General features: G+C 40.3%; 2 protein-coding genes across 3 annotated transcripts in view; one reads left to right on the forward strand and one right to left on the reverse strand.

Moving 5' to 3' along the window:
• Positions 1 to 24,411, reverse strand: part of RNF121 (ring finger protein 121) — an 85,532-nt gene that overhangs the window by 54,980 nt on the left and 6,141 nt on the right. The gene's annotated exons all lie outside the window — the stretch shown is intronic.
• On the forward strand, positions 20,338 to 20,891 carry LOC118899275 (eukaryotic translation initiation factor 1-like). The gene has a single exon (XM_036860727.1). The coding sequence runs from the start codon at positions 20,380 to 20,382 to the stop codon at positions 20,719 to 20,721; it is 342 nt and encodes a 113-aa protein (XP_036716622.1). The 5' UTR covers positions 20,338 to 20,379; the 3' UTR covers positions 20,722 to 20,891.

Consider the following 24,411-nt stretch of genomic DNA (forward strand, 5'->3'; position numbering starts at 1 on the left):
ACTTAAAATGTACTATTCAGTGCTTTTAGTATATTCAGAGTTGTGCCACCATCACCACTATTTAAATTTAGAACATTTTTACCACCCCAAAACGAAACCACATACCAGTCAGCCATCACTCTCCAATCTCCCCCCAGCCCAAGGAACCACTGATTTACTTTTGATCTCTATCTATAGATTTGCCTATTCTTGACATTTCATATAAACGAGATCATACAATATGTGGTCTTTTGTGAATGGCTTCTTTCACTTAGCATGTTTTCAGTGTTGCAGCAGGTATTGTAGTTCATTCCTTTCTATTACCAAATAATATTGTATTGTATGGATATACGACATTTTCTTTGTCCATCCATCAGTTGATGGACAATTGGGTTGTTTTAGAGTTTTGAGCTATTACAAATAATGCTGTTATGAACATCCATTTACAAGTTTTCATGTAGACATGCTTTCATTTCTCTTGAGCATGTATCTAGTAGTGGAACTGTCTAGTCATATGTAACTCTATGCTTAACCTTTTGAGGAACTGCCAAACTGTTTTCCACAGCAGCTGCACCATTTTACATTCCCACCAGCAGTGTATGAGAGTTCCAATTTCTCCACATCTTCAACAACACTTATTGTCTTTTTGGTAAAAAGCATCCTAATGGGTGTGAAATGGCAGATCAATATGATTTTGAATTTCCCTGATGTATAATGATGTTGAACACCTTTTCATATGCTTATTAGCCATTCACATATCTTCTTTGGAGAAAAGTTTATTCAGATCCTTTCTCCTTTTTGTTCACTTTTAAAAAATAGACTTTTTTGTTTTTTTACAGCAGTTTTAGATTCACAACAAAATTGAGTGGAAAGCACAGAGATTTCCCATATGCACCCTGCTCCCAAATATGCATAGCCTCCCTCATTACTGACATCCCCATCAGAGCAGTACCTTTGTTCCAACTGAAGAACCTACATTGACATACCATCACCCAAAGTCCATAGTTTACCTGAGAGTTCACTATTAAAGGCGAAAGATTTGTGCGTTCTGAAGAGAAACCAGAGTATGAGAGTTCACTATTGATGTACATTCTATGGATTTGGACAAACATACAATGTCCTCATGGACACATATCCATCATTAGAGTATCATACAGAGTAGTTTCACTGACTTAAGAATTCTCTGTGCCCTGCTTATTCATCTCTCCATCCCCCCAATCCCTAGCAACCACTGATCTTTTTACTGTCTCCATAGTATTGCCTCTTCCAGAACGTCATATAGTTGAAATCATATAGTATGTAGCCTTTTCACATTGGCTTCTTTCACTTAGTAATATGCATTTAATATTCTTCCATCTCTTTTTATGGCTTGATAGCTCACTTCTTTTTAGTACTGAATAATATTCCATTCTCTGGATGTACCACAGTTTATTTATCCATTCACCTACTGAAAGGCATCTTGGTGGCTTCCAAATTTTGGCAATTATGAATAAAGCTGCTATAAACATCTGTGTGCAGGTTTCTGTGTGGACATAAGTTTTCAGCTCCTTTGGGGAAATATTAAGGAGCACAATTGCTGGATTTGGTAACAGTATGTTTAGTTTTGCAAGAAACCACCAAACTATCTTCCAAAGTGGCTGTATTATTTTGCATTCCCACCAGCAATGAATGAGAGTTCTTGTTGCTCCACATCCTTGCTAGCATTTGGTATTGTCAGCGTCTCAGATTTTGATCATTCTAATAGGTGTGTAGTGGTATCTCATTTTAATTTGAATTTCCCTGACTACGTATGATGTGGGGCATCTTTCCATATACTTATATGCCATCTATATATCTTCTTTGGTGGGCTATATGTTAAGGTCTCTAGCCCACTTTTTTTCCCTTATTTATTTATTTATTTATTTGTCGGGTCTTCGTTGCTGTGTGCGGGCTTTCTCTAGTTGCGGCGAGCAGGGGCTACTCTTCGTTGCAGTGTGTGGGCTTCTCACTGCAGTGGCTTCTCGTGTTGTGGACCACGGGCTCTAGGTGCGCAGGCTTCAGCAGTTGTGGCTCTTGGGCTCTAGAGGACAGGCTCAGTAGCTGTGGTGCTTGGGCTTAGTTCCTCCACGGCATGTGAGATCTTCCCAGACCAGGGATCAAACCCATGTCCCCTGCACTGGCATGTGGATTCTTAACCATTGCGCCACCAGGCAAGTCCCTCTAGCCCACTTTTTTTTTTAAATTAATTAATTAATTTATTTATGGCTGTGTTGGGTCTTCGTTTCTGTGTGATGGCTTTCTCTAGTTGTGGCAAGCAGGGGCCACTCTTCATCGTGGTGCACGGGCCTCTCACTATCGCAGCCTCTCTTGTTGCAGAGCACAGGCTCCAGACGCACAGGCTCAGTAATTGTGGCTCACGGGCCCAGTTGCTCCATGGCATGTGGGATCTTCCCAGACCAGGGCTCGAACCCGTGTCCCCTGCATTGGCAGGCAGATTCTCAACCACTGCGCCACCAGGGAAGCCCTCTAGCCCACTTTTAATCAGGTTGTTTTCTTATTAGTGAGTTTAAAGAGTTCTTTGTATATTTTGGATAACAATCCTTTATCTGATAGGTCTTTTGCAAATATATTCTCCCAGTTTGTGGCTTGTGCTTTCATTCTCCTGACAGTTTCTTTTGCAGAGCAGACCTTTTAATTTTAATTAAGTCTAGCTTATCAGTTCTTTCTTTCAGGGATCATGCCTTTGATGTTGTATCTAAGAAGTCATTGCCAAACCCAAGGTCACCTAGATTTTCTCCTATGTTATCTTCTAAGAGTTTTATAGTTTTGCTTTGTGATCTCATTGAGGTTTGTGGTCCATTTTAAGTTACCTTTTGTGACGGGTATAAAGCCTGTGTCTAGAACCTTTTTTCTTTTTATTTTACTTGTGGATGTCTTGATTGCTCTAGCACCATTTGTTGACAGACTCTCTTTGCTCCATTGTATTGCCTTTACCCCTTTGTCAAAGATCAATTGAATAAATTTACGTAGGTCTATCTCTGAGCTCTCCATTCTGTTCCACTGATCTATTTGTCTATTCTTTCACCAGTACCACAGTGTCTTGATTACTATAACTTTATAGTAAGTTTTGAAGTTGGGTAAGTAGTCCTCCAATTTTGTTCTTCTCCTTCAATACTGTATTGGGTATTCTAGGTATTTTGCTTCTCCATATAAACTTTAGAATCAGTTTATTGATAGCTATAAAATACCTTGCTGGGATTTTGATTGGGATTGCAATGAATCTATAGATCAAGTTGGGAAGAACTGACATCCTGACAACATTGAGTCTTCCTTTACATGGACATGGAATATCTCTCCATTTAGTTCTTCTTTGATATCTTTCATCAGTTTTACAGTTTTCCTCATACAGGTCTTGTACATATTTTGCTATATTTATATCTACATATGTTATTCTTATTTGTGCTAAAGTAAATGGTATTGTGGGGTTTCTTAAAATATTTTTTTTCATGTGGACCATTTTTAAAGTCTTTACTGAATTTGTTGCCATACTGCTTCTGTTTTATGTTTTGGTTTTTTGGCTGCGAGTCACGTAGGATCTCAGCTCCCCGACCAGGGATCGAACCCACACCCGCTGCACTGGAAGGTGAATTCTAACGACTGTACCACCAGGGAAGTCCCTGGTATTGTGCTTTTAATTGCAAATTCCATTTGTTCATTCTTGGTATACAGGAAAGCAGTTGACTTTGGTATATTAACTGCATATCCTGCAACCCTGCTATAATAGCTTATTAGTACTGGGAGGTTTTTGGTTGATCCTTTCTATAGATGACCATTTCATCTGTGAACAACGATGGTTTTATTTCTTCCTTTCAAATCTATATTCATTTTATTTCCTTTTCTTGCCTTATTGTGTTAGCTAGGACTTCCAGTATGATGCTGAAAAGCAGTGGTCAGAGGGAACAACCTTGCCTTGTTCCTGATCTTAGTGGAAAACTTCATGCTTCTCACCAGGTAAGTATGTTAGCTGTAAGTTTTGGGTAGATATTCTTTATCAAGTTGAGGAAGTTCCCCTATATTCCTAGTTTAATGAGAAATTTTTATCTTGAATGGGTGTTGGATTTTGTCAAATGATTTTTCTGCATATATAGATATGTTCATGTAATTTTTCTTCTTTAATCTGTTGATGTGATAGATTACATTAATTAATTTTTCAAATATTGAACCAGGTTTGCATACCTAGGATAAATTCCACCTGGTCATGGTGTATGATCCTTTTTATACACTGCTGGATTCAATTTGTTAATGTTTTGTTAATGATTTTTACATCTATGTTCATGAGAGACATTGGTCTATAGTTGTCTTATAATATCTTTGTCTGGTTTTGGTATTAGGGTAATGCTGACCTCATAGAATGAGTTAGGAAGTATTCACTCTGCTTCTATCTTCTGAAAGAGACTGTAGAGAATTGCTATAATTTCTTCCTTAAATGTTTGGTAGAATTCACCAGTGAACCCATCTGGGCCTGGTACTTTCTGCTTTGGAAGGTTATTAATTATTCAATGAATTTCTTTAATAGATATAGGCCAATTCTGATTGTCTGTCTTCTTGTGTGAGGTTTTTTTTTTTGTTTTTTTTTTTTTGTTTTTTTTTTTAAATTTATTTATTTATGGCTGTGTTGGGTCTTCGTTTCTGTGCAAGGGCTTTCTCTAGTTGCGGCAAGTGGGGGCCACTCTTCATCGCGGTGCGTGGGCCTCTCACTATCACGGTCTCTCTTGTTGCGGAGCACAGGCTCCAGACGCACAGGCTCAGCAATTGTGGCTCACGGGCCCAGTTGCTCTGCGGCATGTGGGATCTTCCCAGACCAGGGCTCGAACCTGTGTCCCCTGCATTAGCAGGCAGACTCTCAACCACTGCGCCACCAGGGAAGCCCCTTGTGTGAGTTTTGACCGATTGTGTCTTTGAAGGAATTGGTCCATTTCATCTAGGTTATCAAATTTGTGGTCATAGAGTTGTTCATAGTATTCCTTTATTATCCTTTTAGTGTCCATTGGCTCTGTAGTGATGTCCCCTCTTTCATTTCTGATGTTAGGAATTTGTATCCTCTATTTTTTCTTAGTTAGCCTGGCTACAGGTTTATCAACTTTATTAATCTTTTCAAAGAACCAACTTTTGATTTTGTTGATTTTTTCTAGATTTCCTGTTTTCAATTTCATTGATTTCTGCTCTAATTTTTATTATTTCTTTTCTTCTGCTTATCTTGGATTTAATTTGCTCTTTTTCTGGTTTCCAAAGGTGGAAGTTTGGATGACTGATTTTAGATCTTTCCTTTTTTTCTAATATGTGCATTCAGTGCTATACATTTCCCTCTAAGCTCTGCTTTTGCTGTATCCACAAATTTTGATACGTTTTCATATTCATTTAGTTCAAACATATTTAAATTTCTCTTGAGATTTCTTTTTTGATCCATGTGTTATTTAAGCAGCATGTTGTTTAATCTCCCAAGTATTTGTGGATTTTTCCAGCTATCTTCCTGTTACTGATTTCTGATTTAATTCCATTGTGCACTGAGAGCAGAAAATATATGATTTTTATTCTTTTAAATTTGTTAAGGTATATTTTATGGCCCACAATGTGGTCTATCCTGGTGAATGCTCCATGAGAACTTGAGAAGATTGTCTAGTCTATTCTGCTGTTGCTGGATGAAGTAGTCTATAAATATCCATTATATTCAGTTAATTGATGGTGTCATTGAGTTCAGCCTTGCCTTCATGAATTTTCTGCTTGCTAGATCTGCCCCTTTGTGACACAGGAGTGTTGAATTCTCCAACTATAACAGTGGATTCATCTATTTCTCCTTGCAGTACTATCATTTTTTGCCTTATGTATTTTCACACCCTATTGTTAGGTACACACACATTAAGACATTGTTATGTCTTCTTGGAGAACTGACTCCTTTATTATTATGTAATGCCCCTCTTTTTTAAAATTAATTAATTAATTTATTTATTTATTTTTGGCTGCGTTGGGTCTTCGTTGTTGCACGCAGGCTTTCTCTAGTTGCAGCGAGCGGGGGCTACTCTTCATTGCGATGCACAGGCTTCTCATTGTGGTGGCTTCTCTTGTTGCGGAGCACAGGCTCTAGGCATGCGGACTTCAGCAGTTGTGGCACACGGGCTTGGTTACTCCGCAGCATGTGGGATCTTCCTGGACCAGGGCTCGAACCCATGTCCCCTGCACTGGCAGGCAGATTCTTAACCACTGCACCACCAGGGAAGCCCTGTAATGCTCCTCTTGATCCCTGATAACTTTCTGTGCTCTGAAGTCTGCTCTATCTGAAATTAATATAGCTACTCCTGCTTTCTTTTGATTGTCAGCCTGATATATCTCTCCCCATTCCTTTACTTTTAATCTATATGTGTCCTTTTATTTAAAATGGGGTTCTTTTAGATATATAGTTGGGTCTTGTATTTTTTATCCACTCTGACAATCTCTGTTTTTTAACTGATGTATTTAGATCATTAATGTTCAAAGTGATTATTAATATAGTTGGATTAGCATCTACTATATTTGTTACTGTTTTCTATTTGTTGCCCTTATTCTTTGTTTCTATTTTTGTCTTCCAATCTTTTTCTGCCTTTTGTAGCTTTAACTGAGAATATTATATGATTACATTCTCTTTCCTTTCTTAGCTTATCAGTTATACTTTTAAAAAAAATTTATTATTATTAATATTTTTTGGCCTAACTGTGCAGCTTGTGGGATCTTAGTTCCCAGACCAGGGATGGAAACCAGGCCCTCGGCAGTGAAAGTGTACTGGACTGCCAGGGAATTCCCTATGCTTTTATTTTTACTTCTTTTAGTGGTTGCTCTAGAGTTTGTAGTATACATTTACAAATAATAAAACCCACTTTCAAATAATACTATACCATCTTACAGATAGTTTGAGTACCTTATAACAACAAAATAATCCTAATTCCTCCCTTTCATCCCTTGTATCATTGCTGTCACTCATTTCACTTATCCACAAATACACACACACAAACATACATAGTCAAATATAGTGTTGGTATTATTACTTTGAAAAAACTATTCTGTTAGATCAATCAATAATATGTAAAATAGGGAATTCTCTGGTGGTCCAGTGGTTAGGACTCCATGCTCTCACTGCCAAGGGCCCAGGTTCGATCCCTGGTCAAGAAACTAAAATCCTATAAGCTGTGTGGTGCAGCAAAAAAAAAAAAAAAAAAATATATATATATATATATATATATAAAATAAAAGAGCATCTACAAATATCCTATAGCTTACATTATATTTAATGGTGAAAGATTGAATGCTTTCCCCCTAAGATCAGCAATGTCAGGATGTCCACCCTCACCACTACTATTCAACATAATACTGAAGTTTCTAGCCAGCAAAATAAGGCAATAAAAGGTACAGATTAGAAAGAAATAAAACTGCCCCTTATTTGCAGATGACATCATGGCCTACATAGAATATCCCAAAGAATCTACCAAAAAAAAAAAAGGCTAGAACTTATAAGTGAGTTCAATGAGGTGGCAGAATACAATATAAACATACACACAAAAATTGTATTTCTATATATTAGCAATGAACATATGGAAAATGACATTTAAGATACAATAAAACTTACAATCGCTCATTAAAAAAAGAATTAGTAAAATAAATGTTTTTATTCTACCTTCACTTATTCCCTCTCCAGTGCTCTTCCTTTCCTTATGTAGATCTGAGGCTCTGACTTCTATTATTTTCCTCTCTCTAAAGAACTTCTTTTAACACATCGTGCAAGGCAGATCTACTGGCAATAAATTTGCTCTATTTTTGTCTGTCTTTATTTCTCCTCTTTTGAAGGCTAATTTCATGGGATACCGAATTCTAGGCTGGTGGGGTTTTTGTTTTTTTCAACACTATAAACATTTCATTCTACTCTCTTCTTGCTTGCCTGGTTTCTGAGGATAAACTGGATGTAATTCTTATCTTTGCTCCTCTGTAGGTTAAGGTGTTGTCTCCTCTGGCTTCTTTCAGGATTTTTTGTCTTTGATTTTCTATCATTTGAGAAATGATATGCCTAGATTTACTGGGGGGTTCTGGCATTTATCCTGCTTGGTGTTTTCTGAACTTCCTGGATCAGTGGTTTGGTGTCTGACATTAATTTGGGAAAATTCTCAGTCATTATGGTTTCAAATATTCTGTTTCTCTCCTTCTGGTATTCTCATGATGCATCTGTCTTAGTCTGTTCAGGCTGCTATAATAAAATACCATTGACCGGGTGGCTTATAAACAACAAACATTTACTTCTCACATTTCTGGAGTGTGGGAAGTCCGGGATCACAGCATAAGCAGATTCTGTGTCTGGTGAGGGCTTCCTGGTTCACAGACAGCTGACTTTTTGCTATGTCCTCACATGGTGCAAGGGGCTAGGAAACTCTGTGGGGCCTCTTTTATAAGTGCACAAATCCCAATTATGAGGGCTCTGCCCCCATGACCTAACCACCTCCCAAAGGCCCCACCTCCTAATACCATCACCTTGAGGATTAGGAGTTTAACATATGAATTTGGGGGGAACACAAACATTCAGACCACAGCAGCATACATTACTTTTGTAGTTGTCCTACAGTTCTTGGTTACTTTGTTTTTTCTAGTCTTTTTTCTTTTTCCTTTTATAGGTTTCTACTCAAATATCCTCAAGCTCAGAGATTCTTTCCTCAGCCATGTCTAGTCTACTGATAAGCCCATTAAAGGCATTCTTCATTTCTGTTATAGTGTTTTTGATCTCTAAACACTTCTTTTGGGTTCTTTCTTAGAATTTCCATCTCTCTGTTTACAATGCCCAGTTGTTCTTGCATGTCATCTACTTTACCCATTCGAGCCTTAGCATGGTAATCATACTTATTTTAAATTCCCTGTCTAATAATTCCAAGATCCCTGCCATAGATGGGTCTAATTCTGATACCTGGTATGTCTCTTCAAAGTATGTTTTTTGCTTTTTAGCATACCTTGTAATTTTTTCTTGATAGCTGGGCATGATATACCAGGTAAAAGGAACTGCTATAAATAGACCTTTAGTAATGTGGTGGTATGTTGAGGGAGGGGAAGCATTCTATAGTCCTATGATTGGGTTTCAGTCTTTTAGTGAGTCTGTGCCTCTGGAATGTGAACTTCACAAGTGCTTCTCAGTGCCTCACCCACCCCTCTTAGGTGGGACATGATGGTGTGAGTGGACTGGAGTTGGGTATTTCCCTTCTCCAAGATGAAAGGCTAGAGCTGACTAGAGATGGGTATTTCCTTTCCCCTGGGTCAGTTAGGCTCTGATAAAACCCCAACAGGTTAGGCTCTGGTTAAAGTTTCCCCTGATGGCAGACCTTAAGAAGAACAGAATTCTCTGTAGTATTTTTAAATGGCTCCTTTCCCCCACCCCTGCCCAAAGCACAAAAGGGTTTTTCTCAATACTCAGTGTAAGAACCTGATAGATATCCAAGAAGTCATTGTGGGGGGCCCTCAATGACTGAGTCCCCCTGGAGTTTTTTAACTCTGAGTTGTCCACACTGAGCCTCCAGCAATTCATCAATTACAATCCATGTTTCCCTTCTCCAGCACTGGTTCCCACAGAGGTTTCTGCTTCTGTAAGTTGTGATTCTCTATATTCACCTGTTTGTCTCTCCAATTTGGGGGGCAGCAATTTGCCTTTGCCCTATGACCTTACTTCTCTTAAAAATCTAAGAACTGTTAATTTTTCAGTTTGTTCAGCTTTTTACTTGTTCTTAGGACAGAATGGTGATTTCCAAGCTTCTTACATGCCTATTGGAACTCTTTTGCCCATTTTTAAAATTAAGTTATTTATATTTTTATTACTGAGTTGTAAAAGTTTTTTATATATTCTGGATACAAAATCCCTTATCTGATATATGACTTGCAAGTCTCCCATTCTGTGGGTTGTCTTTTTACTTTCTTGGTGGTATCCTTTGCAATACAAAAGTTTTTCATTGTGATGAAACCCAATTTACTTTTTCTTTTATTGCTTGTGTTTTTGGTGTCATATCTAAGAAACCGTTACCTAATTTGGTAGTGATTTATAACTGTTTTCTTCTAAGAGTTTTATAGTTTTAGTTATTACATTTAGGTCATTGGTCTGTTTTGAGTCAATGTTTGTATATGGTGTGAGGCAGGAGTCCTACTAGCATGTGGCTATCTAGTTGTTTCAGCGTCATTTGTTGAAAAGACTATTCATTCCCCATGTGTACCTGATTGTTCACATTGGCTCTTAACTCTCTAAGATGGTGCAACACTCTTGTTTTCCACATCATTTTCTTAAGTGTCCACATAGCTCTATAAATTTTGCTGACAGAACCTCAGAAAGACTAAAAAGGTAGCTGGAGATATATAATACCATATATCCAATACCATAAACAACATATGTAAATCATACCATAGAGAAAGAAAAAGCCTAAAGAAAGCCTCTGAAGCTATCTGTGAGGTTTGATACATTTATTCATTTACTCAACTCTCATTTAAGGTACTTCTGTTCTAAATGTGTAGGTTCTGGGCTAGGCATGGAGATACAAAGATGAACCAGACTTTTTTTCCTGCCCTTAAGAAGACAGATTTAAAAATAAAATAATTAGGTTGTTTTAAAAGCATGAATTTACTCAGCAGAGGGAGCACAATTGTTTCCATTTTACAGAAGGCACAAATGAGATATAAAGGAGAAAAATGACTCACTGAAGATCACCGTTATGGGGCATAGGGATAGGAGTGATGGGGAGAGGATCACAGACCTTAAGGGAGAAAGCAGAGTCAGGGCTTAGGGCCACAAATGGCCAGGCCAATGACTAGTCACAAGGTCCTGCTAGTGCCACATTATGACTTTCATGGGCCCTAGGTATTTTTGCCTTTGTGGAACCCTTTCTCTATTAGAAAAATATTTAAAAATATATTTTATGACTGCATTGATATAATATAATCCAAGATGAATTATATTCATTTTTTCTTCTGATTAAAAGAAATTAAGACATTTTTATGGGCCCCTGGGTACTGTGCCTATTGGATAAGTCAGCCCTGAGTCCTGCTGTCTCCCCACAGCTATGCACCAAGAATTCTCTCCCCAGCTGCCAAATCACATAGCTCTGCTGCTTCTGAGATTCTGTTCTCTACCGGGCCTGATCAAGCGGCATGAGGTTTAGGTTCACATTAAATCTCACACTGCCTAAATCCACACAGAAAAGGTAACCTCACTCTACTCCTATGAGCACCATACAGTTATTGGGCAATCATTTGCCAATAATGTGTATTCTGTGTTCAAGGAAGGTTTAGATACATTCATGAATGATCAAACCCAAAGAAACAGACATGTCATGACCTACAAACACCAAAGTCATAGGAAGCATGTGCCTGGCATCTTGAAGACAGCCAATAAATATCTGTTCATTCAATCACAAGACAGGCATAAAACAAAGTCTCTTCCCTTATAAAACTTACCATCTAATGAAGAAGACAAACAATAAATATACAAAATAAGCATATATTTATATATATGAAATAATTTCTGGTAGCAGTGTTATGAAGAAAAAGAAAGCAGGGTAAGAGCAGAAAGAATGAAAAAGGAGTGCATTATGTGGCTACATGTAGACACTCTGGTTTGGTTTCCCCAAAAAGACTTCCAATAACAGGAGAACTTGCTGGGCAGGCTGAATAGTGAAACTAGCCCATGTAGTATGTCTTATTTCCTTGGGTTTTACCTCATTCCCACTTTTCACCCCAAGAAATGGCTTCAGGGCAACAACCACCTTTCTCAGTGACAAGAAAAAGAGTTGTAGGTCCTAATCTGGCATAGCTATTTACTTGCTATATGTCAATGAACAGGGCACTTCTCTCTATGCCTGTTTCCCCATATATAAAATGAGGAAATTGGCTTAAATGACTTTCAAGGTCCCTTAAAGCTAAAATGCTATAATAATTCATACCAAATCTGCCAAATCTGTCTAACTCCAAAGCTCTGGAGTCAGCTATAATACTTTGGCTTTCCAAACTGCCACAGTTACCTTAGTTACCACAGAAGTGAAAGCAAAATGCCTTTAGTGTAGTGAGGTGTGATTTAACAGGATGCTACCAAATTAAATCAATGAAAATTTACCAAGTGACTACCATAAGCATGCATCAGGAATATCCATCATTTGGGGGATGGCCTCTTGTCCTGGCTTCAAGTACCTTCTAACTGCAAAGGGCCCTAAACTCTGGAACCCCATCTACCAGGGCAACCAGGAACTTCAAAGGTCTCAGCTGATCCTGTCAAGTTACAGAATGATCAATCATGCAGCTAGAGACTTCACTCTTTCACAAAACATTAGAGATGAATAAGCCCAACCTTTGCCCTTGAGGTAGTCACAGTCCAGGGGGTAGGGGTGAGACAGATTAAACATAATATGATAAGGATAACCACTGACATATAAACAAAATGCTGTGTAAGCCCAGAGAAAGGAGAGATTAGTTCGTTCCTGAACCTGGTACAGCAAAACCACCAGGCTGGCTGCCTCTATCTCGTGGGGACAGATACTATGGTGTGCTGAGTGATTAGGATTACAAGTGAAGTCCAAAGATTCACAGGCTACCCCTATTTGTAGCTCCTTATTCCCCTCTCACTCACATTCTTCTCCAACCCCTTAGCCCTGGCAAGAATTCCAGGCCAATAAATTAAAGTGGAACTACCTCACTTTTCAGACCTCATAAGTCAGCTGGGGATCATGCAGACATTGGTTATGCTTAACCTAACTGAAAAGCCTGACATGGACAGCACACTGTAGGCAGTGGAGTCAGAGTAGATGCTGGCTGAAAATAACTGCTATGGCTGCTGTCTGCCCTCCACTCCTACCCCTCCTACCATCACCAGAAAAGCACATCCTCCAGGCCAGCTGAATTGGAAAGCTTTTTTAAAGAAACTTTCAAAATTTATACAAAAGTGGAAGGAATAGTTTAATGACCTCTCTCCCATTCAACAATTATCAAATTTGGGGGCACCTAATGTACACTTCTTTGGTTCTTCAATTCCTACCCCATAAAATTCATATTTCTCAGACTGGCTTCCTCCCCACCTGACCCTCCTCTCTTACTCTTTCCCATATGCACTCCAGCCTCTAATACACTCTATACTTTTCTACCCATCCTTAAAGATCCAACCCAGATGTCACCTCTTACAGAGCCCTTCCAGAACAGAACTTTCTACAGCTTTCTATGAAACTCCTAAAGCCCTAAATCTGGACTATCCATGTGCTGATCACATCTACCCACCTATGAAATCTCCCTCCAATTTTTCATTGCCACACCTTCTTGGTTCAGACTTTATCTCGTGCTCTCTCCTAGACCTGCAGTGACTTCCGAGTGATCTCCCTGATGCAAATCTTGCCAGTACAGATTCATAACAGGAGCAGCCACAGTAATCTTTATTAGACACACATCTGACTGCATCAGCCCCCTACTTTGACAAACTTTGATAACTTTCTACTGCCTTTGGATTAAAGTCCAAACTCCTTTGTATGACACACAAGGTGTTTCATAATGTGGTATATAACCAGCTACTTATCTCACCACCTCCAACAAACGGCTTTTACTCCAGCCACACTAAACCACCTACCACTCTAAGGTGCTCTTCCCTTTTAGCCCTCAGTGCTTTGGCTGCTGCTGTCTTCTCTCCTTAGAATTCTTTCCTCACCTTCACTGTCTAGTTCATTTCTATTACTTCTTTAAGATGTAGCTCAAATATCACCTCCTTTGTGACACATTCTCCAACTTTATTCATTCACACACCCATTCAACAACTGTTAACTGATCATATGTTAAGCTCTAGACAGGGGATACAATAAATAACAGCTCTCACTCTCAAGGAGCTTAGAGTCTAGTAGATCTCCTCAGGTGGAGTAATTCCTTTCCTCCTCTGTTCTCCTGCAGAAATTTACAATTTGCACAAACCTCTAAGCTCACATTTATTACTTTTTATATCTGTTTCCCTCACTAGACTCTAATCATCTTGAGGCCAAGGATCTTTTCTTATTTTTAAGGCTTTGTTGAAGTATAGCATCCATATCAGGTGGACAGTTCAATGACTGTTCATATATTTATAGAGTTGTACAGCCATCTTATTTTAAATCATTTCCATCACACTAAAAAGAAAGCTCAAGCCCACTGGCCAACTCCCTATTCCTATCCCTAGACCTAAGCAACCACTAATCTACTTTATATCTCTATAGATCTGTCTATTCTGGACCTTTCATGTAAATGAAGTCATACTATATGCTGTCTTTTTTGACTGGCTTCTTTTTTTAAAAAAATAAATTTATTTTTATTTGTTTGTTTATTGATTGATTGATTGATTGGCTGTGTTCGGTCTTCATTGCTCCACGCAGGCTTTCTCTAGTTGTGGTGAGCAGGGGCTACTCTTAGTTGCGATGCGTGGGCTTCTCATTGCTGTGGCTTCTCTTGTTGCGGAACACGGGCTCTAGGCGCGTGGGCTTCAGTAGTTGTGGCACGCGGGCTCAGCAGTTGTGGTTCACAGGCTCTAGAGTGCAGGATCAGTAGTTGTGGCACATGGACTTAGTTGCTCTGTGGCATGTGCGATCTTCCTGGACCAGGGATCGAACCTGTGTCCCCTGCACTGGCAGGCGGATTCTTAACCATTGCGCCACCAGGGAAGTCCCTTGACTGGCTTCTTTCATGTAGCATAATGTTCTTCAAAGATCATCCATATTACAGCATGTATCAGTAGTTCACTCCTTTTTCTTGACAAGTAATCTTCCACTGTATGGATATACATTTTATTTATCCATTTACCAGCTGATACACACTTGAGTTGTTTCTACTTTTTGGCTATTATAATACTGCTATGAACATTTGTGTATAAGCTTTTATGGGGACATATGTTTTTATTTCTCAAGTAAATATCTGGAGTGGAATTACTGGGTCATATGGTAACTCTACGCTTAACCTTTTGAGGAATTGCCAAACTGTTTTCCACAGCAGCTGCACCACTTTACATTTCCACTAGCAGTGTATGAGGATTCCAATTTTTCCACATCCACAACACTTGTTATTATGTCTTTTTGATTATAGCATCATAGTGGGTATGAAGTGGTATCTCACTGTAGTTTTGATTTGCATTTCTCAGATGGCTAATGATGTTCAACATCTTTTCATGTGCTTATTGGCCATTTATATATTTTCTTTGGAGACAGGTCTATTCAGATCGTTTGTTCATTTTTTATTGGATTATTTATCTTTTTCTTGTTGAGTTTAAGAGTTCATTACATATCCCAAACACAAGTCCCTCATCAGATATATGGTTTGCAAATATTTTCTCCCATTTAGCAATCCTAAGTGGTCTGAGGATCATCTGATTCTTACTAATTTTTGCATTTCAAAGAACTAGCACGTAATCTGGCACACTGTATGTGTTCAATAAATGTTAAATGGATGTTACATAACATTAACTGCTTTGAAGACAAGAATACTGCCTTAGGGACTTCCCTGGTGGTGCAGTGGTTAAGAATCCGCCTGCCAATGCAGGGAACACGGGTTCGAGCCCTGGTCTGGGAAGATCCCACATGCCGTGGAGCAACTAAGCCCATATGCCACAACTACTGAGCCTGCGTTCTAGAGCCTGTGAGCCACAGTTTCTGGCACAGTATCTGTTCATTCAATCACAAGACAGGCATAAAACAAAGTCTCTTCCCTTATAAAACTTACCATCTAATGAAGAAGACAGACAATCAATATACAAAATAAGCATATATTTATATATATGAAATAATTTCTGGTAGCAGTGTTATGAAGAAAAGAAAGCAGGGTAAGAAAGCTCTTACTACTGAGCCCACGAGCCACAACTACTGAAGCCCACGCGCCTAGAGCCCATGCTCCACAACGAGAGGCCACCGCAACAAGAGAAGCCACTGCACTGAGAAGCACACGCACCGCAACGAAGAGTAGCCCCGGCTCTCCGCAACTAGAGAAAGCCTGCGCACAGCAACGAAGACCCAACACAGCCAAAAATAAATAAATAAATTTATTTTTTTAAAAAAGAATAATGCCTTACTCATTCAGCATCTCCCTCACACTTCACACCTAGCACTAGACACAAAGCACACACCTTGGAAATACACAGAGACTGAGTAACTCTCACTTGAACAGACAGTGGGGATGATGTTGCAAAAGAATCCAGAGGAACTTGGAAAGCCATCTGAAACCAACAGAACTTACCTGTTTATATTGGCTACTACCAGTTACCCCTGAGACAGCTGCTGCTCTCTGAGAATAAGAAGCAACTTCTATATAAGCCATTCTTGCAGTGGCCCACACTCAGAAGTAGTCATCAAAATGCTCTATTACTTAGAAAACTGGTCCCCTCCCTCCATTCCCTTAGCCAGTGGGAGATATCAAGCACATGACAGCACTAACTGACATGCTGGCTTTGCCTGAAGTGCCCTTTCTTCTCCTTAAGGAGCTCAAACTTGATCTAAAGAGACAGGCTGGTATCTGGACCACATCAGAGATGTAGAGCTGGCAAATGTGCTCCATCCTTTGTGGTTTCTAAGTTAGAAAGTGACTCTTCCTCTTAAGCACTAACATGAAATCCTTCGTGATCATTAATAGCCAACAGTAAATACTTTCCAAACTTAACACAGAATACAAATAGGACTGAAGGAAGCTTTGGGGAGAAGGAAAAACTGAAGAACATGGCTTGTTGCACCAGAAGGCCTAGGTCAGTGGGGCAGGAAATGTCTCTAACATCTCTTCCTTTCTATAATATTATTCAAGCTACAAACATAATCTAGGCCCTTCAACTTCATGCCCTTCCTGCTAGTCACTGTGTCACTCAAATTCAAAATCTTCTGGTTTGCCAATGCTGCCTATAAGAGAAAGGAAGAACTCCTCAGTAGGCCACACAGTGCCCTCCATGACAGCATTGAGAGTAACCTCTCTTGTAACCACACAAGGCCATGATCTGACTCCAGTCTGCCTGGCACTTAACATATGCTCCCCTGCACTATGTATAATACACCGGAAAGCACATGCACTTTGGAATTAGATAAGTCTGGAAGCCCTAACTGCCTGGATTAAGGTATGTCTTCCCTGCCTCTTTATTATTATTTTTTTTTCTGGCTATCATCTTTTCATTATTTATTTATTTATTTATTTATTTATTTATTTATTTATTTATTTATTTATTTATTTGCTGTGTTGGATCTTTGTTGCTGCGCACAGGCTTTCTCTAGTTGCAGCGAGTGGGAGCTACTCTTTGTTGCAGTGCACAGGCTTCTCATTGCGGTGGCTTCTCTTGTTGTAGAGCACGGGCTAGGAGTGTGGGCTTCAGTAGTTGCAGCACACAGGCTCAGTAGTTGTGGCTCGTGGGCTCTAGAGTGCAGGCTCAGTAGTTGTGGTGCACGGGCTTAGCTGCTCCGCAGCATGTGGGATCTTTCCAGACCAGGGTTCGAACCCGTGTCCCCTGCATTAGCAGGCGGATTCTTAACCACTGAGCCACCATTCCCTGCCTCTTTAATCCCTTCTCCATTTCTGTCCCCCGAGTGATCTTTCTAGAATTCAAATCTGATCCAGTCACTCACCTAAGTGCTTAAAGTTCTTCCACAGTTAATCAGCCACTACACATAAAATCCAAACTCCTTAGCATAGCATATAAGGCCTTACATGATCTCACACCTGCCTCCCTTTCCAGTCTTCCTACTTCCTCATTACGCCCCACCTTCTACTTGGATGCTCCAATAATACTATACCTTATACAGTGACCTGTCAGTGCTGTTCTCTTCCTCTCACCTCCCACCTTGCACATGTTGCTCCTCCTGCTTAGAGGGCCCTCCGCCTCTCTCCTTGGCTGGTTAATTTCTAGTCATTTTCCACATCAGCTAAAGTGCCACTTCTCTGGGGAGCCTCTCCTGATCCCTTTCCCACCATTTTCTGTGCTCCCAGAGAGCTCTGTGCTTCTCTGTATTACAGCAGTTATTACATCTGCTTATTTCACTAACTCTTCCACTGGACTATGAGCAGCCTGAGAGTAGGGCCTATGTCTTCATTATCCTTCACAGCTAAGACAGTGCCTTTGTAAATGCTCCGGGTATACTTGATGAATGGATAAATGAATGAAAAGGATTTTCCCACCATATACATAAGGCTGGCATAACAAATAACTTTATTATTACTTTAAGCCGACAACATTGCAACTCAGAGTGTCGTACTGACTTGTCTCATGTAACAACTGTGTGGTAGAGCTAGTATAAAAAGCCAGATCTTCAGAGACCCAGACCAATGTCCAGACCTCTCCCCTGACTCTAAGCTCATATTTCCAACTGCCTAATTAACACCACCACTTAGATGTTTACATAGCCATCTCAAACTTAACATGGCCAAAATTTTTCTGCATTTCCTCCCCACCGCCCAACAAAAATTTCTCCCAGTCCGTCCTGTTTCACTACACAATAACATCAGCCATGGTGTTGCCAACTACTCAAGTCAAAGCAAAACAAATTCATAAAACCTGAAAGTCAAGCTTGATTATTTCTTTCCCTTACGTCCCATATCCAATCCACCAGCAAGTCTTGTAGGCTCTACTTCAAAACATATTCTAATTTCATCCACTTTTCTCCATCTCTGCCACCCTACCCGCCCCGCCCCCAACTCCAAAACTATCATTTCTCACCCAGACTACTGCAATAGTCTCTTAACTGCCCTCCTCGAAAGCCTCCCTACAATCCGTTCTCCTCAAAGCAGCCAGAAAGATCTTTTTGAAAAATGCAAATCAGCTCACCTCACTCCTATTTTTAACACCATCCAAAATCTTCACTGTACTCTCAAAAAAATTAAACAAATTTAGCAGTACCTACAAGGTCTTACAGATCTGACTCTGCTAAACTCCTTGACTTCATATGGTACTATTTTTCTCTTGCTCACTATAATTCAGTCCCATTGGCCTTCTTTTTTGGTCCCAAGACACGCCTAACTCGTTCCCACCGATTTATACTTGCTTCTCCCTCCACTTGACACACGTATGCTTCCAAATCTTCAAATTGCTAAGTCTTCTTCATTCAGGTCTTAGTTCAAATATCACCTCCTCAGAGGCATTCCATAAACCACCGTATTGAAAGTAGCACCTCTCCTCTAGTCGTTCTCTATCCTATCACCCTACTTTTCTCAGAGCACCTATCACCATTTGGAGTTATCGTGCTTGTTACTTATTCATTACTTGCATTTCCCCCATTAGAAAGTAAACTTCACAAGAGCAAGGACCTTGGTTGTCCTGTTCACTGCTGAATTACTGGACCTAGGAATATTCCTGATATCCTGAAGTCACAAGTATTTGAAGAAGGGAAGAATGAATAAACAATACAGATTACACACTTAATAAATGCTTGATGAATGTGTGAGTGAATGAATTAGGGAGTGGAATGGAAAGGGAAAAAAAAAGTGGAAGCACTGTTATTTAATATTTTTATAGCCACTCACTTTTCTCCACCCTCACTGCCTTTGCTCTTGCTCAGATCCCCACCATCTCTTAGACGACTGCAGTACTCCCAACTAATTTCTTCTCCTTTCCCCAAGCTGAGCCCTCCAAAAATAACTTACACACTTCTACCAGACTTAATCATTCTGAGACATAGATCTGAACATGTTATAAGCCCAAGCTTCTTATTATGTTGTTAGAAAGGCCTCACCAACCTTATCACTCACTGCTACCCCCCTACATTTAACCTATACTCCAGTAATGCAGGCATTCTTACAGTTCCCAGAATATTCCAGGCTGTTTAATGCCTCCAAGCCTTTGCATATCTTTTCATTTTGCTGGACCACTCTTCCATACCTCAAAGACTTTTGACTACCTACTGAACTCAAACTTACTCCTCAAGAACCATCTCAAGCATCTTCTCTGTTAAGTCTTTCTTTAATGATTCCCCCAAGCAGAGTTAATCACTCCCTCCCTTGTCTTGACTCTCTTGTCACCACAGTACATAACACATACTTATAATATACTACCATCATTTGTTTCCATGTCCGTCTTTCCCTATGTGACTATTAGCCCCCTGAAAGCAGGAGCCATGTCTCCATGTTTGTGTCCCCAGCACCGTATCTGGCATATTCAAGCACTCAATAATTGCTGACTGAAGGAATGAATGGATAGATCTTAACTCCTCAACCTGGTGTTTAAAGTCAACCTCGGGACTTCCCTGGTGGTCCAGTGGTTAAGAATCCGTCTTGTTGCCCAGTCACTGAGCCGCCGCCGAGGACTCAGCAGCCTCCCCCTCGAGCCCCCTCGCTTCCTGACGCTCCGCCCCCCCCACTCGCCTTCTCCAGCCACCGCCTTCCGAAGGCCTTCCGAAGGCTGTTTCCACCGAGGAAAAGGAATGGTATCGTATGTCCGCTATCCAGAACCTCCACTCTTTCGACCCCTTTGCTGATGCAAGTAAGGGTGACGATCTGCTTCCTGCTGGCACTGAGGATTATATCCATAAAAGAATTCAACAGAGAAACGGCAGGAAGAGCCTTACTACTGTCCAAGGGATCGCTGATGATTACGATAAAAAGAAACTAGTGAAGGCGTTTAAGAAGAAATTTGCCTGCAATAGTACTGTAATTGAGCATCCAGAATATGGAGAAGTAATTCAGCTACAGGGTGACCAGTGCAAGAACATATGCCAGTTCCTCGTAGAGATTGGACTGGCTAAGGATGATCAGCTGAAGGTTCATAGGTTTTAAGTGCTTCTGGCTCACTGAAGCTTAAGTGAGGATTTCCTTGCAATGAGTAGAATTTTCCTTCTGTCCCTTGTCACAAGTTTAAAAACCTCACAGCTTGTGTAATGTAACCATTTGGGGTCTGCTTTTAACTTGGACTAGTGTAACTCCTTCATGCAATAAACTGAAAAGAACCAAAAAAAAAAAAAAAAAAAAAAAAAGAATCCATCTTGTAATGCAGGGGACGCCAGTTCCATCCCTGGTCAGGGAACTAAGATCCCACGTGCTGCAGGATGCAGCATAACTTGAGAGCCCACGTGCCGCAACTACAGAGCCCACATGCTCTGGAGCCCACGCGCCGCAACGAAAGATCCCGCGTGCCGCAACTAAGACCCAAAGCAGCCAAAAAAATAAAATAAATAAATAAATATTTAAAATAAAATAAAGTCAACCTCATATTGGCTCCAACCCATGTTTCTAGATTTAGTACTTAATCCTCTCTTACTTGCTGATTCCCCAAATGCATCCTTCTTTCTCACATTTACTTGGGGCCTTTATTCCTGATGCTCTCTATAGTGAAATTTAAATCATCGGGTGGCTCCTTCTCCATGAAGTCTTCCCTAACCCCTCCAATGAGATTTACTTCCCAAATAGCACTTTTTTTTTTCAATTGATAAGGTATTTAGAGCTTATTTTATAATTATAGCCTTTCCAACTGGACTACATGTACTATTTTTCTAACTGAACTGTGTAAGCTCCTTGAAGGTATGAAACATGAATTAGCGTCTTTCCTCTCAACCTAAGTACCTAACATGGTAGCTTGCACAAAGCAAGCAGGTATCACTAAATGTTTTATTAGTGGAGAATAGTATGTTTAACAGTATGCTTAAAGATATCATGCTTCCACTCCTTCATATATGTGCTTTTAGCTTGGCGTAAACTGGCCTCCTAGCCATATGATAAACTTTACCCCTCCTTTAAGAATCAGCCCAATGACATATCATCTCTGAAGTCTCCTCTAACTCTCCCAAATACACTTTCACACTCCTTCCATGCACCCGTGATACCTGTATATAGCTCTACTCATCACACTACATCGTCATTATCACTTGATGGGTCCCTCTCCCCACTAGACCATAAACTCTTTTGGAGCACAGATAGTCTCTTTAACCATTTATGAATTCCCAAGACCAAATAAAGTATCTGGCAAAATTAAATGCTCAATAAATATATGGTGAATTTTGAAAACAGTAAATCCATGTTATAGAGTACACCAGCAATAGATATCATGGAGTCACATCACCAGGTTCAAATCCCAAGTCTACTTACAAGCTATCCAACCTTAATAAATTACTTGGCAGTGCCTCAGTTTTCACTCATCCGGAAGGTGAAGACAATAATAGTATTAAAATATAATTAAAAGAGTTAATGTATGTAAAATGCTTGGTATAATGCCTGGCATTATACCAGTATGCACTAAAAAAGTTAGCTATTATTTGTTATCATTAGAAGGAGAAAAGTCTGCTTCTGCAAGGCGCTAAATGACAGGCTCAAGAAGAGGTTAGGTTCAATCCTATGGGCAATGGGGAATAAAATGCCACTGGAGATCTCCTTAGTAACAGACACATTCAGTTATTGAGAATATCCTATTGGGAAGGGGGAAGGAGGGCAGAGGGAACACAAACCTTGGCAGGGCTACGCTCTCTGCCTCCAGCTTCCCCTTTCCCCACTGGTTCTCCCTAGTTGCTCAGGGCCAAAAGCCCCATGGTCATAACTCAGCATCCTCCTGGGAAAGCTGCACTTTAGAGGGAACTAATGAGTTTATGTTTACCTACAGATTTTCCTCTGAGGAGCAGAGAGATAACAAATGACTTCAAGAAGGGAAAACACAAAAATAAAATAGAGAAGAGGAATGACGCTGGATGGATTATCCTGGGTTGGCTTTCACGGAGTAAGCTTTTAGGCCAAATAGCCCCAAGTGGACTGAGACTAAACTCCTCAGAGGCATTCTCTGTCAGTGCATGTGCCTCCATGGGTCAAAGATGCAAAGAAGCAGGATCTGGAAAAGGAGGGCTAAAAAGATGAAGCTATAGAAATAAGAATTCTAGCCCAGTATGAAGAACATTGCAACAGGGGAATTCAAAGAGGGAACAGGCTGACGATAGAATGATAAGCTCCCTATCATTAGAGGGATTTAAACACAGACGAGGTGATCACTTGATGGGAGTGTTCAACATGCGTGGATGGACTAGATTTAAGATTCAAGTTCAGGGCTTCCCTGGTGGTGCAGTGCTTAAGAATCCGCCTGCCAAGGCAGGGGACACGGGTTCGATCCCTGGTCTGGGAAGATCCCACATGCCATGGAGCAACTAAGCCCGTGTGCCACAACTACTCAGCCTGTGCTCTAGAGCCCGCAAGCCACAACTACTGAGCCTGAGTGCCACAATTACTGAAGCCCACGTGCCTAGAGCTCATGCTCCGCAACAAGAGAAGCCACTGCAATGAGAAGGCTGCGCATGGCAACAAAGAGCAGTCCCCGCTCGTCACAACTAGAGAAAACCCACGCGCAGCAACAAAGACCCAACGCAGCCAAAAAATAATCAGATAAAACAAATTTATTTTTTAAAAAAAGATTCAAGTTCAATAAGCATCTGAATATCTACTCTGTGCTAGCCACTGAGAGAGATTAGGTGCTGGGAACACAGAGATGAAAAATGGTATGGTTCTGTCCCCTCAAGGAGTTCATTGCGCGGTGGGGGAGACAAACAAAACAACATGGTAAGTGTTGATAGATGTCTATACAGAGTGCTGTTGGGGCGGAAAGCAGGTCCTCAGACACTGTGCCTATGACTCACTGGTAAGGAGCAATATGGCACTAATTAAAAATGAAAATGCTTCATAAGCAGTTTATAAGCAAATAGTACTGTCAGGCACTACTGTGTTATTGCCGGAACAGAGTTCATCAGTTAACCTTTGCAATTTAGTCAACACTTCCTTAAACCTGAGTAGAATCCATATCTACAAACATTCTCATTTATTCAACAAATGTCTGCTATGCGCCAAGAACTGAGGACTGTAGAGAGATGAGAAAGATAGTCCCTGCACTCAAGAAGTTAGAACATTCCTCTTCATTTTTTCTTCCTCTCTCCTACCCTCCTTTATTGACCGGAGGACACCTTAAATTCCTTCTGGAAGTAGATGAGTTATTAAGTAACGGGTTAACCAAACAAATGACTGCAAAAAGTAAGAGTGAGGGACTCCTCTGGCGGTCCGGTAGTTAAGACTCCACGCTTCCAATGCAGGGGACGTGGGTTCGATCCCTGGTCCGGGGAACTAAGATCCCATATGCTCTGTGGCACAGCCAAAAAAAAAGAGCTGGGGATGGGAGGTTTATAATGGGAAGCCAAATGGGAAGGAAAGACTGTCTGCAAATAGGGTGTCTGCCAGAGTATGAGACTCTGACTGCACAAAAAGACAAAGGTTACGGAATTGGAAGTTACATGTAGGCCTTTTTGTGTATAACTTCCCTATCACCATTTTTTTCTTCTCTCATCCCAAGATTATTTGCACAGATTATTAATAATAATTATACCCTCATTTGGTCATTCCCTAGTATCTACCGAGTACCCAACAGAAATTGTAGGAAACACTAGGCACAGTAAAATCCTGGGATCCAAGACTTTCAAAGCTGCGGGAAACCTCTAGAAGGTCATC

Source organism: Balaenoptera musculus, chromosome 8 (genome assembly GCF_009873245.2).
Source record: "Balaenoptera musculus isolate JJ_BM4_2016_0621 chromosome 8, mBalMus1.pri.v3, whole genome shotgun sequence".
In the NCBI taxonomy this organism is placed as follows: Eukaryota; Metazoa; Chordata; class Mammalia; order Artiodactyla; family Balaenopteridae; genus Balaenoptera; species Balaenoptera musculus.